Consider the following 17,872-nt stretch of genomic DNA (forward strand, 5'->3'; position numbering starts at 1 on the left):
TGATCGATGTTTCTCTCTCATCGATGTTTCTAACTCTCTATCCCTCTCCCTTCCTCTCTGTAAAAAATCAATAAAATATATTTTTAAAAAAATGCTATGGTTAAAGCTTTACTTTCATCAGTGAAAGGACAAAGCTAGATAGAGTCTACAGCTTTTTGACTACCCAGCATACCTACGAAGGGGAGTTATTGTCAAAAGGCTGGTGACTTGACACTCAGCATTACTTGCTGCCTGACCAGGGTCTGAGTTAGGAATGTGTTCCACTGCTGCTGGAAGAACACCCAACTTAATCTGGCTTAAAAACAAGGACTTATTTTTCCTTCACAACAATACTTTGGAAGTCAAGACCCGCACTCTTGTGATTTGCTTAGTCTTTCTCATGTGCTGGTCAAATCACTGTCTAACCTGAAGACTAGACTGCCAGACACCACCTTCTCTGTCAAAGCAGGAAAAGGGATCCAGGAGGGTAGGCATCAACCACATATATACTCTTGATTGGGGAAAACAAAGCTCTCCCCCAGTCCATGGGGCTTCTTCTCACATCTCAGTGGCTAGAAATGTGTAGATGGAGCAGCAGAAAAGTCTGGGTGTTGCCCCTCATTCCTAACTACTTGATTTCTGAGCATTGCGGTAGACAGCATTGGCTGGGCTACCAGTGGCAGGTTTCTGGTGCTATCTCTCTGCTTCTCTAACTCCGGGATATCTCAGAAGCTGTGCAAGATCCTGGCAACCCCCAAGCAATGGGAGAGGGGAACTAAATAAATGTCATCACCTCTTGTCCTTCAGAGGAACAGTTCTATGGGACATTCTACATAGTTTGTCCAAGTCTCCTGTGAGCCTGAGTTCCAGGTCCCAGGGGATAAGCCAGCTAAGGTATCCATCCTTTGTTTGCTTTTGTTCTTCTATATCTCACTCTTCCTGCTCTTTCTCTGCTGCTTGGGATAATCCCCTTCAAAACGTTCAGCAAACTGTACAGTCTGAGGGAAATGTTCCCTTAGAACTGATGTTGCTTTAATCACTGGTCAAAAGTTCAAGGGCCCAGAGCTGTTCTCATCTGCATTGGACTATAAGTTAGGGGTCTCCACAATCACCTTCAGGTTCAATAATTCTCTGGAATGACTCAATGTTATGAACTGAATGTTTGTGTCAAAAAATTCACCAGTTAAAATCCTAACCCCCAAGGTGATGGTATTAGAAGGTGGGGGCCTTTGTGAATTAATTTAGTCATGAGGATGCAGCCTTCATGAATGGGACCTTGCACCCTTATAGGAGAGACACCAGGGAGCTCTCTAGCCCCTTTCCTACCATGTGAGTGCTGACTGAGAGGTCAGTAGTCTGAGACTCTGAGGAGGGCTCTCACCAGACCCAACCATACTGGCAACCCGATCTTAGACTTCTAGCGTCCAGAACTGTAAGAAATAAATTTCTGCTGTTTGTAAGCCACTCAGTCTATTGTAATTTGTAATAGAGCCTGAACTAATACATCCGGAAAGCACTGTACATGCAGTTGGAGTTCTATTATAGCAAAAGTTTACAAATTAGAACCAGCCAAAAGAAGAGATACACAAGGCAAATTCTGTGAGGGTTTCAAACTTGAAGCTTCCATTGTCTTCAGGATATGCATTACCCTCTGGGTGTCAATGTGTGGTAACATGCATGGAGTATGGCCAACCTGGGAACCTTACCTGAGCCTTTGGGATACAAAGTTTAAATAAAAAAAATTTCAATTGTAGTTTACATTCAATATATTTTGTATTAGTTTCAGGTGAATGCATAGTGGTTAGACAATCATATACTTTACAAAGTGTTCCTCCTGATATTTCCAGTACCCAGCTGTCACCATATATAGTTATTGTAATATTGTTAACTATATTCCCTATGCTGTACTATACATCCCCATCACTGTTTTGTAACTACCAATTTCCAACTGTCTTTTGGAGTTCTGTGACATATTGCTGATGTGGCTGATCTTTACTTCCCAACCCCCCCAGACGTTCAGGTAATCCCTTAGGTCTGCAGTTCCTCTGGAGGTTGGAACTAATATGGCAGTATGCCAAAACCCCATCGTAAATCACACAGAACATTCAAATCGCCAAAGCTTCCAGGCAAGCAGACAATCCTATTAGGAGGGCATTCCAGGGACTTAGAGATCAATTCCAAGTAGTTGAAAGCAAAGGACAGACATTTGTTTAGGTAAGGTTAATTCTTCACTATACATACCCACATACATTACCTTTACCCAAAACCATATCTCAGGAATGAAAACTAAGACACATACCATCCTGGCCACAATGGAAACTGAGAAATTAGTACCTACTTATTTGGTTACATTACTTTCCACATTACATTGGAACCTTTTTAGAACGGAATAAGAGGAGAATGGACAGTGGATGAAAAAACAAGTACGTTTTACCACTGTTGGTGAACACACATAAGGGATAGTGTATAGATTCTTTGCCTTTCAGCTTCTGTAGGTGCTTTCTTCTCCGTGTTATTCTTATTGGAATCTTTTATGATTGGTACCACATCCCCCCCCCCCCCACCTTGCTTTAGACTAATATTTTCTATAAAGTCAGCCATCTTTGCTAACCTTTGATTTCAAATTTTGGTTGAAGAGTTAAGCATCTATCATAATGTCTTAGAGACAGTTGCTGGACCTATAAAGCCCCTATAAAACATGAGCTGCTATAAGAACAGTTAGCTGTACTGGGCTGTAGCTGGTACTTGATTGTAGTGACCACAATCAAGTTTTCTGTGTGCATTCTCTGTTCATTCATTCAGCAAGCATTTAATGAGGATGTAATATAGTCCTGACAATTAATAGGTGCTGGGGATACAATAATGAGCAAAATACAAGTTATCATTGTGTTTGTGAAGATTAAATTTGAGAGTTTCTCATACGTACACCTACGGCAGTGTGAATCATATCCTGATTAGGGTGTTACTTAAAGAAAACAATTTACTCTGGGCAGAAACATGGTGTGCTCAATTATAAAGATGGCCACAAATTCTTTCCTTCAGTGCATCCACACCATTATAATGTGATGTTACAGATCTTTCCAACAAGCAGTGGAGTCAATTACTCCAACTCTTTTAAACTAGGTTGGTTGTGTGACTTGCTATGGTCAATGTGATATCAGCAAATGTCACAGAACACTCACCACTTAGATACTTCTGGCACTCAGTGTTAGCAAATGATGCCCAAGCAAGACGAATTTATTCCTTATTGATTATAGAGCTTCTTTTACTTCCTCATTTCATAGGTGGTAGATAAGAAGATTTAACATGAGAATTAGAATGCCACAAAATATCGGTGTTGCATTTTTCTATTCTGGAAACTCATTAGATCCATACTGTAAGTACATGTGAGAGAAGGCCTCAAAGAAAACTGAGAGCTGTTAGGCGGAAGACATCTATGGGGGAGGCTTTTTTTCTTCCTTTGTAGCACAAGGTAAGCCCAGGATGGTGGAAGATATGTTTGTACAAAAGATGAAGATCAACACAGTTGAAAATCAGTTTAACTACAGCACAGATTCACAAACATTTCCACTAAATGTATTTTCAATAATTTTTTTTATTGAGATGATTATAACTTCATGTAAAGTTGTAAGAAATAAACTAGAGAGATCCCTTGTACACTTTTCCAAGATTCCTCCTGCGAGTAGTTCTCCCCAAATGTCGATATCCAAATCCCTGGAATCTGTGAGCATGTTAGATTGCACGGCAAAGAGGAACTAAGGTTGCTAATGAGCGGAACTCTGGATTTTCCAAGAGTCCTTGGCATTAGAAGAGGAAAGCAGAAGAGTGAGGGTCACAGAGAAATTTGATGATGCTGTGATGTTGGCTTTGAAGATAAAGAAGTAGGCTATAAGCCAAGGAAGATAGGTAGCTTCTCGGAGCTAAAAATAAAGGAAATAGATTCTTCCCTAGAACCCCCAGAAAATCAAGAAAGTAGATTTCCTCCCTAGAATTTTCCCAAAGGTACATAGTCCTTCTGACATCTTGCTTTAGAGACCCTTTTTGGATGCTGTCTTCCAGGACTGTAAGATAACAGATTTGTGTTGTTTTAAGCTATTAAATTTGTTACAGCAGCAATGGAAAGTGAATACACCCCCAATGATAACATTTTGCCAAAGTATAGTATGATATCACAAACAGGATATTGACATTAATGCAATCTATTGATATTACTCATATTTCTTCAGCTTTACTTATATACTCATTTGTGTGTGTGTTTGTGTTAAGTTCTATAAAATTGTATCACCTGTGTAGGTTCCTGTGTCATGACCACAGTAAAAATACTGAACAGTTCCCACCACCAAAACTATAGTAGTATCTTGTATTGCCATTTTATAACCATCCCAACCACATCCTTTTCCTCCTCCACCCCTCATCCCTGCTTCACTCCATACCTAAACTCAGGTAACCATTGAGCAACCCTCCATTTCTAAAATATCATCATTTCAAACATGTTGTATAAATGAAATCATACAATATATAACTTTTGGGATTGGCATTTTTCACTCAGCATACTTCCCTGGGTATTTATTCAACTTGTTTATTATGAGTATCAATAGTTTATTCATTTTTATTCTTGAGTGATTTTACTTTTTAGAAGGGTGTCCTCTTGATGGTTGAGCTTTGGGCTTCAGCCATCATGGATATTTGCTTGGTCTTTATACTATGTTGGCCTCTAGCTACTCTTCCATTTGCTTCTCTCAGATCTCTGGGCTGTTGAATATGATCCTACATCTATATCCTTTTCTTTCCTTGGGAAAAAGGCCCCCCCTTTTTTGGGGGTGGGGATTAGATGCCTCCTAAATCTTGTGCTAGATATGGTATCTGATTGAGTTGTAGCTGTCCAGTGATTCTATAAATGTTTGAATTTGCAAATAAATAAATAAATAAATAAATAAATAAATAAATGTGCGAAGTGCTCATTCAGTCAAGAATAGGGTCCATATCTCCCTGTTCTCATCAGTCTAAGTTGGGTTCAAACAGCCTAAACCAGTGGTCGGCAAACTCATTAGTCAACAGAGCCAAATATCAACAGTACAATAATTGAAATTTCTTTTGAGAGCCAAATTTTTAAAACTTAAACTATATAGGTAGGTACGTTGTTATTAACTTAATTAGGGTACTCCTAAGCTGGCCTTTGCTAAAAACATCCTCAATCTGATTGAGGTACATTCGCTGAGGTCAACCCCTTCCAACTCTCCCATCATCAACTCCTGCATGAATTGTGCGTGCGCCTCCCCAGCGCTGCGGGCCGCGTCTCATCGCCTGACTGACTGATACCCCCCACTTCTTCTAACGCCACTTCTTCAAAATAGACTCGCCCAGGCCGAAAACCGACTTCTGTGCATGGGCCACGAAGTTTCAATCGCACTGTACCTGCGCGCCCACACGTGATATTTTGTGGAAGAGCCACACTCAAGGGGCCAAAGAGCCGCATGTAGCTCACGAGCCACAGTTTGCCGACCACTGGTCTAAACTGTAGCTGTTGATTTATGAAACAATGTACGATTATGCAACATCAGGCCATTACTTCTCTCTATGATGTCAGAAAGGAAGGTTGTCTCTTGCAGAAGTGATAACAAACCCAAATCATCCGTTTCTTCCTTCACATATGTCTCAGAAATATCGCTCCTATTGTCCATTTGTCACAGAGTTTATTTCCTTTTGGGATTTCTTTCATCTCAGTATTGAGTGCGGAATACTAATGTGACACTCCACTTTGTGCCCTATTTCCAATTAGCCAGATAGAGTTCCTAACTTGTACTAAATTTTTCTCTGTTTTATTATCTTTCCCCTCCAGCTATGAGATACAATTGACAAAATTTATATATCTTTAAGGTATACAAGTTGATGTTTAGATATAAGTATACATTGTGGAGTGATCACCACAATAAAGATCATTAACATATCCCTTACCTTACAGAGTCACCATTTCCTTCCTTCCTTCCTTCCTTCCTCCCTCCCTCCCTCCCTCCCTCCCTCCCTTCTCTCCTTCCTTCCTCCCTTCCTTCCTTCCTTCCTTCCTTCCTTCCTTCCTTCCTTCCTTCCTTCACTCCTTCCTTCCTTCCTTCCTTCCTTCCTTCACTCCTTCCTTCCTTCTTTCCTTCCTTCCTTCCTTCCTTCCTTCCTTCCTTCCTTCCTTCCTTCCTTCCTTCCTTTATGGTGACAGTGCTTAAAATTTACCCTTTGAGCAAATTTCAAACATATGATATAGAGTTTCAACTATAGTCACCATTAGTCTCCAATTTCTCCCTCTAGGGCAGGGGTGGGCAAACTTTTTGACTCGAGGGCCACAATGGGTTCTTAAACTGGACCGGAGGGCCGGAACAAAAGCATGGATGGAGTGTTTGTGTGAACTAATATAAATTCAAAGTAAACATCATTACATAAAAGGGTACGGTCTTTTTTTTTTTTAGTTTTATTCATTTCAAACGGGCCGGATCTGGCCCGCAGGCTGTAGTTTGCCCACGGCTGGGATAGAGCGTAGGCCTGCAGACTGAAGGGTCCCAGGCTCAATTCTGTTCAAGGGCATGTACCTTGGTTGCGGGCACATCCCCAGTAGGGGGTGTACAGGAGGCAGCTGATTGATGTTTCTCTCTCATCGATGTTTCTAACTCTCTATCCCTCTCCGCCTTCTCTGTAAAAAATCAATAAAATATATATTTTTAAAAAATGTCCTCTCAACTGAGAGTTTGAGGTTCTTTCCTGAATGCCTCTATTGGATGCCTTGATGTGCTGAATTGGGGTCCAATCTAGAGGATCTTTTCCCCCATCACTTTTAGAGCTTCCTTTACTTCCTTATTCCTCAAACTATAGATCAGGGGGTTCAACATGGGAATCATAATGCCATAACATACAGAAGCCACTTTCATATTCTCCTGGAAATTGCTAGAATGAGGCTGTAGGTACATGTATGATAGGGTCCCATAGAAAATGGTGACTGTTGTCAGGTGGGAGGCACACGTGGAGAAGGCTTTTTTCCTCCCGGTGGTAGAAGACATCTTTAGGATGGCAACCATGATAGAGATGTAGGAAAAGATGACAACCAGCACAGTGGACATCAAGTTAAATCCCACAAAGACAGCAAGTAGCCTAATGTTGATGTCAGTGTTGGAGCATGAAAGGGAGAGGATTGGTGGAACATCACAAAAAAAGTGATTGATGGCATTGGACTTGCAGAAAGACAATGAAAATGTAAAACCTGTGTGCACAGAAGCATTTATGGAGCCCATGACGTATGAGCCAGCTACCAAATGGATGCAGACTCTTCGGGACATGACAATGGGATAGTGAAGTGGGTTACAGATGGCCACATAACGGTCCACTGCCATAGCCGCCAGGAGGTAACAGTCACTGGTTGCGAATGTTGCGTAAACCAGTAATTGCATAACACAGCCCCTGAATGATATTGATATATTTCCTACTATGAAGTTCTGCAGCATCTTGGGAGTGATAGCAGAGGTATAGCAGATATCAACAAAAGCCAAATGTTGTAGGAAGAAGTACATGGGTGTTCGAAGTCTGGAATCTGTCTTGATGAGCAGAATCATTCCGATATTACCCACCATAGAGGTCACATAGATGACCAGAAATACAACGAAGAGAGCATACCGAAACTCATGTTGTGCACCAAATCCTAGAAGAAAGAACTCAGTCACTTCAGTGCTATTTTCTTGTGTCATGGCTAGAAAGGACCAAGAGGAGAATAAAGAAAAGAAGGGAAATGTTTAGGACTTATTGAAAGAAGAAAGCCTCTTGCATTTCATGTCACATTTTTTTTTTTGTATTGGATTTTCAGGCAAACATTCACAATAGGATTTATTGCTTAGTAAATAGTTCCTTTATTTTCTCAAGAATGAACCACCCCAATAAAAGTGATATCTGAGCCATGCATTCATTTTCTAAAGATTTCATAGAAGACTGACCTCTAATATGTGTGATTCTAAGAAACATAGATTAAAACATGTTTTTACCAAATTAAACAGATTATCTACATTTAATATTGTAAAGCAATGTTAAAATAGGACTTTGAACACTTTCAACAACCTATAGTTTTTCTCAGTCATTTATCAGTATAATCCTGGTTCAAACTCTTGAAATTTGTCCATGTGGAGATAAAGCAAAATGAACAGAAAAAGAATTGGTTAATCTAGGTGAAGTGTATACCAGAATTACTTGTACTATATTTTTAATTGTTATGAAGGTTTTATATTTATTTATTTATTTATTTATTTATTTATTTATTTATTTATTTTTTTTATTGCTTAAAGTATTACAAAGGGTATTACATATGTGTCCATTTTATCCCCCCGCCCTAGACAGTCCCCTAGCCTCCCCTATCCCCCAATGTCTTATGTCCACTGGTTATGCTTCTATGCATGCATACAAGTCCTTTAGTTGATCTCTTACCCCCCTACCTCCTGCCCCGCAACCCTCCCCGGCCTTCCTGCTGCAGTTTGACAATCTGTTTGAGGCAGCTCTGCCTCTGTATCTATTATTGTTCAAAAGTTTATAATGGTCTCTATTATCCATGAATGAGTGAGATCATGTGGTATTTTTCCTTCATTGACTGGCTTATTTCACTTAGCATAATGCTCTCCAGTTCCATCCATGACGTTGTGAAGGTTTTATATTTAAAAATCTAATGAAAAACATAGATTATAAAGATGTTTTCATACAAGACAATGAAGAGAGTTTACCATCAAGAGTTGTGCACTGAAGATGCTTCTAAAGACTGTTATCCAGAAAAGAGGAATATACTCTGAAGGAAGTCTCAGAAGCAAAAAGAAATGAGTGCAGACATTGGGAAACATATGGAAAAACAGGAATAAATAGAGTACAAAATAATAATAATATTTTCCATGGGGAAGTGATAAACTAAACATATCAGCAAAAACTAATATGTTAGATTGGAGGGTTCATTAGGTTTATTGAGTTCTAAAATTCTTGTCCTTAGACTTTTACTTATACGTATATATTTTCAATAATTACAAAAGATAAAAATGAATTTTTTAGGTTTAGAAGAATAAATGAAATTTTAAAGTCAACCAATCCAGATTAACACAGTAAGGGAGATGAAACAAATAATAGAAAATATCAAGATAAACAGAAATCCCCTAAGAAGGCATAAATAAATCCAAATAAATTAGTAAGGAAAATAAATATAAATGGACTAAACTCATCATTAAAATTCAAAGATTGTCAAATTGGTTTTTAAAATGATAAATTGAGCCATGTGATTACATACTAGACAAAAATTAAAAAGAAATTAAACAACTAATGGTTAAATAAATAATGGTATAGAAAACAATAGAATATTATACATTAGGAAAAATAAATTACAAGAACTACATTTCTTAGCGCAAAACTTAGAAACGTAATGCTGAGGAAAAGAGCTATTGACTGACTGATGACATTACATATAATACCAGGACTTCAATGGTATTAGTGGCATTTTTTATCCATAGCTATTTGTTGCATGTGTTTATTTATATTTCATGTGCCTTTTTATAATTGTTAACTATTTTTGTATGTATTTTACACCCTTAGATTGTTGTTAAGCACAAGTTACAGACATACCATCTCTCAGCAAGTCAAAATGCTGCCAGGTTTATTAACTCGAAGCTTTACCTTCTTGATAAGACATTAAAGAAACAAGAGAAGTACTATTTGAGGTGTTAAAAGAGATAAATTAAGTCCAAAGGGAAAAAATAAATTGAGCATCTCGGGTGTTAAAAACAATGTTCAGAGACTTATGTCTAAAACAGTGAATTAGTTATATTCATAGTCCTCAAGTTCAATTGTTATAGTGATTCTCTGTGACAAAGTCAGAGTGAATAGTGTCCAAAAGGAGATACAGACCAAATGCTGTTTGACTTTAGAGGAAAGATCTCACACTGTTAGAAGAACCTTGCCAGAGAAACCTTCCTTGAAATAAGTAACGTTAAAATTGGGTCTAAGAATATGCTTGGGATTATATAAATTGGAGATCTATATAGCCAGGGAAGGCAACTCCAAGCAGAGAAAGTACTTTGAACAAGGTAAGGGCAAGACACAATAGGGACTTACATTATATACACTTAGGGAGTGTTGCTCTAATTAGCAGCATTTTCTCTATTAAATCACAACAGACTTTTCCTATGTCTCTTTCAGATATATTCTATTTTCCCCCAGCTTTCAAATTGAGATGTGAGTGACATGTAACATTGTGTAAGTATAAGGTGTGCAATGTGATAATTTGATACATGGATCTATTGCAAAATGTTTACCATGTTAAAGTTTGTTATTACAACCTTCACCTAACACAGTTGTTGTTATGATAAGAACATTTAAACTCTTACAGCAACTTTCAAGTACACAATATAGTGTTGTTAATTATAGTCACCATGCTGTACATTAGATCCCAGAACTTATACATCTTATTATTGGAAGTTTGTATCCTTTGACCAAGGTCTTATTTTCCTCACCCTAATACCCCTGGCCACCACCGGTCTGTCTACTCAAAGATATTCCCAAGCAAAGTAAATCCTGAGTCTAGACCTGACTTCTCCCTTTCCCAAAGTGTTAGCTGGTAACTGAGATGAATACTTTCAGTTGCGAAACCTTTACTGAGCATTGGCAATATCTGAGACATTGTTTTAGAACAGTGGTCGGCGAGTGCGGGCCCTTGAGTGTGGCTCTTCCACAAAATACCACGTGCGGGTGCACACGTACAGTGCGATTGAAACTTCGTGGCCACACTCGAGGGACCAAAGAGCCGCATGTGGCTTTCGAGTCGCAGTTTGCTGACCACTGTTTTAGGACATTGTTGAATGTCCAAAGTGCTCCCCACTCACCCTTCAGCAGCTCCTGCTACTGTTTCCACTTTTGAGTTTCTGGAGGAGGATTTTCTGAAGTCTGCAAAGAACCAAAGGTAAAATTCCTGGTGTATTTTTCCAACTTCCAGGCGTGGATTGTCCTTCCAGACACTATAGTGAATGTCTGCTTAGAAAAATGTACCAAGAGTTACATTTCTAACAAAGCAATATTTATGGTCTAGTATCTCTTTCTACATTTGCTTCAAGGTGATGTTTTTGTTTGGCTATAAATGGGGGATTTATTTTTGAGGGCTTTGGGATTAAGACCTATTCCCTTGAGAATCTCAGACACTGGGGCTGAGCTGAGTGTGCAGTACTGAGTGTCCCAGTTGAGATCATTAACAAAACAGTTTTTTTTTTCCAAGTTTCTGTCCTTTAGGGACATTTTGATTATTTAATTCCACAAGCTTAGGGACCGTATCGCCAACCAGGGGCAGATCTTAGATTTTGCACACTGGATCTTCCGCTTACTCCAAACTTCCGTTTCTTCGTCTTTAAAATAGGGCTAATGAACCAGACGTGGCTGCCTCAGTGGTATTGGAAGGGCAAATGCACATGCATGTACTCACCCTTTGGCTCGTGGTTCAGAGAAATGGGCATCATTCTCTCCCCACCCCCTGTGACTTAGATCTTTTCCCTTTTCTTCCCATAGCCTATGGGCATATGTCTATCCATTCTCCCATGGTCTAATACGAATTTGAATCACTTGTTTGCTTGGCATGGTGAGCTCCTTGAAGGCAAGCATACTTATTAGTATTTGTGTAGGTCGGCCATGCCTAGCACGGTGTCCGGAACTAGTTCGCATCCAAGTCTTCATGGAATAAATAAATGAATGCATGTAAATGAAAGGCATGATCTCTGATAGAGAAATCTACCCCTTCTACTTTGCAGTGATGACTACTCAGAGTACAAAACCAACATCAGTAATAGTAATAATGTTTATTGAGGGTTTGCCATTCCAAGGCATTGGGCTGATAGGATTTACATGTGTTGATTGTCTTGTTTAATCTGCACACGACCCTATGGAGTAAGTACTGTTATTGTCTGAATTTTACAGAGAAAGGAGCTGAGGCTCAGCGATGTGAAGTGAGTCAGGCATGACTACATGCCTAGTACAACATGGAGTTCAAATAAGTCAATTTGAATACGGAATTGGAGATCTCATTCATTAGGCTGAGCCAGACCCAAAGTTTAAAAAGAACCAGAATCCAAGATGTAAACTCTCTTCATCAGTTAAAATGTTGTTTTTAACAGTAGGGGAAATCTGTTTGCAGGTTCTCTATTTGAATTTAAAGCTCCCCAAAAGAGCTTAAAACAAAATAAAGTGTATTGGTATTTACAGCCCTCATATCGGTCACATTTTGCTCTAAAATAAAGCATTCTGTGTGTGTGTGTGTGTGGGGGGGGGGGGTGGAGAACCAGAATCTTCTGTTTTCTTAAGAAAACACATAAATTCAGCGATTCTATGTGAAATGTTTTATGTCAAGGCAATAGATAATATTAGCACATACTATGTGCCAGGCACTGTTCTAGGCACTTGAGACACATGGAAATCAAGAACATATGGATATGACTCATGGAATTTGCATCTTTGTGTGTGTGGAGAACACACTGCAAACAAAGAGATTCACTAATAAGCAAGACAATTTCTGCTACAAAGAAAATACAATACTATGAAGTGAAGGTGCCTGAGAGGAGACCACCTCAGCCAGGAAAAGCCTCCTTAAGGGATGATACAGTGGGGAAAGCAAACCCAACTGAGGGAAAAGATGGCAACTGGCTTGAGCTTGCTTGTGTGTGCCAAGGACAAGAATGCAGCCTGGAGGGATTGAAGGGGAACATGTTACATACACATGGGATCAGAGACCTAGCAAGGATCTTATCATAAAAGGCCTTGGTGTAGGATAAGGAGTCATTGTAGCTTAAGCAGAGGAAGTGACATTAGATCATTGCACTGGACAGATTGCTCTTGCTGCTGCCTGGAGTATAGATTAAAAGAACAAGAATGAAAATCGAGAGCCCATATATGAGACTCTGTGGTTTTTTGATTGAGGGATAATAGTGGCTTGACTAGAGTAATATAAGGGAAATGGAGACAATGGTACTTTAATTATGCTATTTTGAGAAGGCAGCCTTTAAAGGAATTGATTTTGGTCTGAAATTAGGAAGTAAAAGAAAGAGAGAAATGAAGTCTGACTCTTAAATTTTGGATCTGACCAATTGTGTGAATGGTGGTGCCATTTAACGGTGATAGAGAAGACTGAATAGGTTAAAATGAAGTGCAGATAAATCAGATAAGACATTACCCAAAACCAACAGAAACAATCCTCGGTGTAGTTGAAACATAAACGTAAAACGAATTTCAAAGGCGTAAAGAACCTTGTCAAAACGGAAAATGCTGAAAAGCTGCTAACGGGTACAGAGGGGCCTAAGGAGACAAAGACTGGATTCCTCGGGCCTCTTTAGAGAACTTTTCAACAGCTGCTAACACAGTAAACAATCCCATGAAGCCCCCTCAGCAGCATGGGGCACATGGCAACGCAGGGAGCTTACTGCAAAGGCAAATGGAAACCAAACCACCAGAGCTCACAGTCCTTGTATTTCACTCATCATCAGTGAATAAAGGGGATAATTTCTAGAGAGGAAAGGACAATCCCATGATCACATGGTTAGTTGGAAGTAGATGTGTAATGATTAAAACCCAAGTTCAGGGCTCTAGAAACACCCCATTGTGGCTTAGGGCAGCCTGACTTTCTTGTCTCTTGGCTCTGCCCGGTTCTTTCCCCAATAAATCATGTATCAGAATGCACGTACTAGAATTTTCTTGTTGTGAGTGATTGTTTGGGTCTGTCCCAATGAGAAGGGGATCCAAATTGCTCTTGGGCAACCTTTCTCAATTGCCTGAGCAAAGGGTTTCAAGTCACAGGCCTTAACAATTCCATCCACTTAGGCATTTTTTTGGTCCCCATACTGAACAGAGAGCATCAGAATGACACTTGGCTTCTGGGCAGCAATTACCAAAATTTTTTGGAATGCTTGTCATGAGGAGAAAGATTATTTACTGTTTTCATTACTAGGTAGTGACATTTTGTGATTTCTGTTGTTGCTCTTAATTGGGAGATTTTGTAGGCCACATTGAAATCGTCAAACTCAAATCAGCCGAGGCCTAGAGGTTAAATATTATTTTGTCTTTTGTAAATAAGCTGTGTTATCATTACACTGAACAGGACTTAAAAGGTATAAAAAAGTCCAGCCAATGTGGCTCAGTGGTTGAGTGTCGATCTATGAAGCAGGAGGTCACGGTTCAATTCCTGGTCAGGCCAGATGCCGGGTTGTGGGCTTGATCCCCAGTAGGGGGCATGCAGGAGGTAGCCTATCAATGATTCTCTCTCATCATTGATGTTTCTCTCTCTCTCTCTCCCTCTCCCTTCCTCTCTGAAATCAATAATAAACAATTTTTTTTAAAAAGGTATGAAAAAGTACCTCCTACCTACCAACCCAATTATCCCCATTCTGAGGCAGTGAAGGGGTGTGTCCTGGCAGAGGGCCTGGGCATCAGGGGGACAGGAACCTAAGGAAGAAGGTAGTGGTTATTTACTAACTGATATCGTGGATTCCGTCTTTTAGTAAATGATACAGCTGAAGTGGTTGGTTACTATCTCTGGCTGTAGGACTAGTCTCCAGACATGTTCCTTGAGGTGGGGTAGACCAGAACTTTCCAACCTGTTTTCTGGGACATCCTGTCATGCTGAATATTGATTCCCTCATTTTTCAGTTTAGCTGGATGGGGCTTGGGCAGCCATAATTCTGGGTCGGTCATCTTGTGGGATGAGCATCCGGTTCCATTTATCCTTGCCCTTATATTTCATATAAACATTCTCATTTATGTTTGTATCATTACAGAAATTTTTTCATGGAATTGAAATATGGACTCTTTCTCTCTGTTTATTAAAATGATGACAAATTTTCAAACATTAGCAATAGAATGCTTTTAGAAGATGGTGATGACATGTCCAGTACATATACTCCAGCCTGGATGTTTAGTTCCTTCTTGAGATGAACCCAACTCAACTTTTGCAAACCAAACAAAGCAAAATTAAATAGACTTTGTTCCATAATGCCTTCTCTCCATATTTGACTTTGCTCATTATCCACTTTTCTAAACCTTCTCCTCTCCCACCTTCTGCCCCATATCTTCTCTTCTATTTTTTGCTAGGACTCAGCTAACCATTATTTTTTCTGGCTCATCTTCTCCCCCCAACTCTACATTGGGAACATTTTTAAAATTCTCTGTCAAATCAAGTCTCTCCCTCTACTCTCTTTCTTGGTTATCTCTCTGGAGAGTATGTCCAAGTTAGTATAATTTTTCCTTTATTTCCTTGACAAAGTCCAGAAGGGATTTTCTCCAATTACTTGTTTGGCATCTCCACTTAGGTTTTCTTTCAATACTATAAACTCAAGATGTTTAAAAGCAACTCTTCCCTTTTGTTCCATCTTCTACTTTTCTGTCCTTAGTTAATGTCACCACCTATAATATGTAAACTTTGCATTGTCTTTAGGTTTCCCCAGTGTTGAGGTACTTACCATGTTCCATAGATCCAGGCTCCACACCTGTCTCCATCTATTTCTTTCTGTTTCATGTTTGTACCACCAGTTGAACTTAGGTTCTCATGATCTCTTACCCAGGTTGTTGCAACAGTCACCTTGCTGGTCTCCCACCTGCATGCCACCCACTTTTCAAAACTTTCGTTTGTATGATTTCAAGATGGTTCTTTCCAGAGCCCAATTCCAATCTCCCCCTCGCTCCAGCTTGAAATTCTCTGTGAACCCATCTAGTCTACTAACCAAGCATATACTTTCCAATCTAGCATTGCAGATTTATTTTCAATATAAACCCAATTTAACTTTCCAAGCTTACCTACCATCATTCTAACTAATTAATTATTTATTAAAACATCGGTTGGACACTCACTTAATGATAAACAATGGACTGCTGCTGGTGATAAAATTGTGAATAACAGCATCAACGTCATAGTCCTCATGGAGTTTTCAGTCTAGTGGGTGTGCAGGCAGAAATAAATAAAATTTGTGAGGTGCACAGGCCATAAGAGCTTATAAATGGAGAATTAACCTGTTCATTTAAATCTGGGAAGACTTCCCAGAGAAAACAATGCTCACACAAATAAGAGAAAATTACTTTTGAATGCTGCTGAAAAGCCATGGCAAAACACACGTATGAAGAAATGATGTTAATTGACAGTGAGGGAAAAACCTGCTGCTTGCAAGTGTCCCTAGTAATAGACACCTCCTGTTCTGTTCTCAGCACAGAATCTTGTTCCTGCCTCAGGACTTTGCTTCTAATGATCTTGCTCATCAGGATCTCAGAGCAGGCTTCTTCACATTCTTCTCATGTTCCCCTTCCCCAGATCCCTTTACCCAAACTAGTTCTCTGCTTGTTATTCTCTCACACTATCATTTTATTTTCTTTACTCTCAGAGGCCCAGTGAACGAAATTCATGCACTCAGGGGGGATCCCTCAGCCCAGCCTGCACCCTCTCGCAGTCTGGGAGCCCTTGGGGGATGTCCAACTGATAGCTTAGGCAGTTGGACATCCTTAGCGCTGCCACAGAGGTGGGAGAGGCTCCTGCCACCACCGCTGCATATGCCAGCCGTGAGCCCAGCTTCTGGCTGAGCGGCACTTACACAGGGGGAGCACACTGACCACCATGGGGCAGCTTCTACATTGAGCGTCTGCCCCCTGGTGGTCAGTGCACATCATAGCAATCGGTCATTCTGCTGTTTGGTCAATTTGCATATTAGCCTTTTATTATATAGGATATATAGTAACCTTGATTTTTGTTCTATTTACTTGTTTATTGACTGTCTTCTCCATTGAAATGTAAGCTTCAAGAGGCTGGCTCCTGTCCCTCTTGTTCACATCACCAGTGTCTGACACCTGGTAAGTGCTCAATAAATGTTGCCAGATGAAAGAGAATAATGAAGATAAATATTTATATGCATAAATAAAAGATGATGAAAGATAAATGTATATATGAGAAGGTTTATTCTATTTTGAGTTAATAATTGATTTTGCAGAAAGTTAACTATGTTATAGTCTCGTAATGAAGCAAAATTTCCTAAAAATTCCCCCAAAGATGAAGCTGCTACACAATTTTCACCAATTCTTTATTGAAGAGAAGAGATATATTTTGTTGTTTGCATAATCTGAGGTTTATTTTTAAAAGTCAGCTCCTAGAAATTTATTTTCAAATGCATAAAAAATAAGGGAATTAATAAGTGGATGGATAGATAGTAAATGAAAAAATGTTTGCTAAGATGTTCAAGTTGAAATTTAGGTGATGGCTATATTGATGCTCACTGTAAAATTCTTTCAACATTGCTCTGTTTACAAACTTTCATAAATAATGTTGAGAAAGGAAAAATACCTGAGCATATTCATACCCTCAATAGAGTTTAGGTTCAGTCTCCTATATTTTCTGCATCTTTAGAGTTGATGATTAGGTGATTAGCAGGGAGATAGTCAAGAAAGTTTTTTATAATATGCTGATTATGCAATACTTATTGTTTCATTTGTATACTTATATTTGGCATAATTTCCAACCAGGATAATTGTGTACTCACTTGGTTAATCAAAAGTTTGGCAACTAGAACCTTTGGCCCTCTCCTCTTCCTCCAGCCTGCGCTCTCAAAGCTGGGCCCAGGGGAGTGAATACAGTCAGACCTTGAGGGTGACTCCTGAGTCTTAGTTGTTGCAACAAGAGGAATCATTTTCTCGATTGTGGGGAAAGTCTGTCATCCTTTCATTTTAAAAATGATTCACTACCTCTCCATCTTGTGTTTCTGTGTGACTCTAAGGCTTCTCTTGCATTTGGTGGGTCTAGGGTGGGAGGAACCCTCACTATAATAACAATAACCAGTATCAGACGGGATGGGTGTTTCTGGCTTGTGAAACTATCCCATTTGCCTTGCTTCATTTG

The 17,872-nt window shown here is 39.5% G+C and overlaps 1 protein-coding gene across 1 annotated transcript; it reads right to left on the reverse strand.

The window, feature by feature from the left end:
- Positions 1-6,737: 6,737 nt before the first annotated feature.
- On the reverse strand, positions 6,738-16,767 carry LOC118663787 (putative olfactory receptor 5AK3). The gene is made up of 3 exons (XM_036323744.1): positions 16,744-16,767; positions 15,847-15,928; positions 6,738-7,702 (listed from the first exon to the last, which is right to left on the reverse strand). Exons 1-3 carry the CDS (start codon positions 16,765-16,767, stop codon positions 6,771-6,773), a joined length of 1,038 nt encoding a protein of 345 aa, XP_036179637.1. The 3' UTR covers positions 6,738-6,770.
- Between the last annotated feature and the right edge of the window lie 1,105 nt (positions 16,768-17,872).

The sequence above is a fragment of the Myotis myotis genome, unplaced genomic scaffold (genome assembly GCF_014108235.1).
Source record: "Myotis myotis isolate mMyoMyo1 unplaced genomic scaffold, mMyoMyo1.p scaffold_m19_p_10, whole genome shotgun sequence".
Lineage (NCBI taxonomy): Eukaryota > Metazoa > Chordata > Mammalia > Chiroptera > Vespertilionidae > Myotis > Myotis myotis.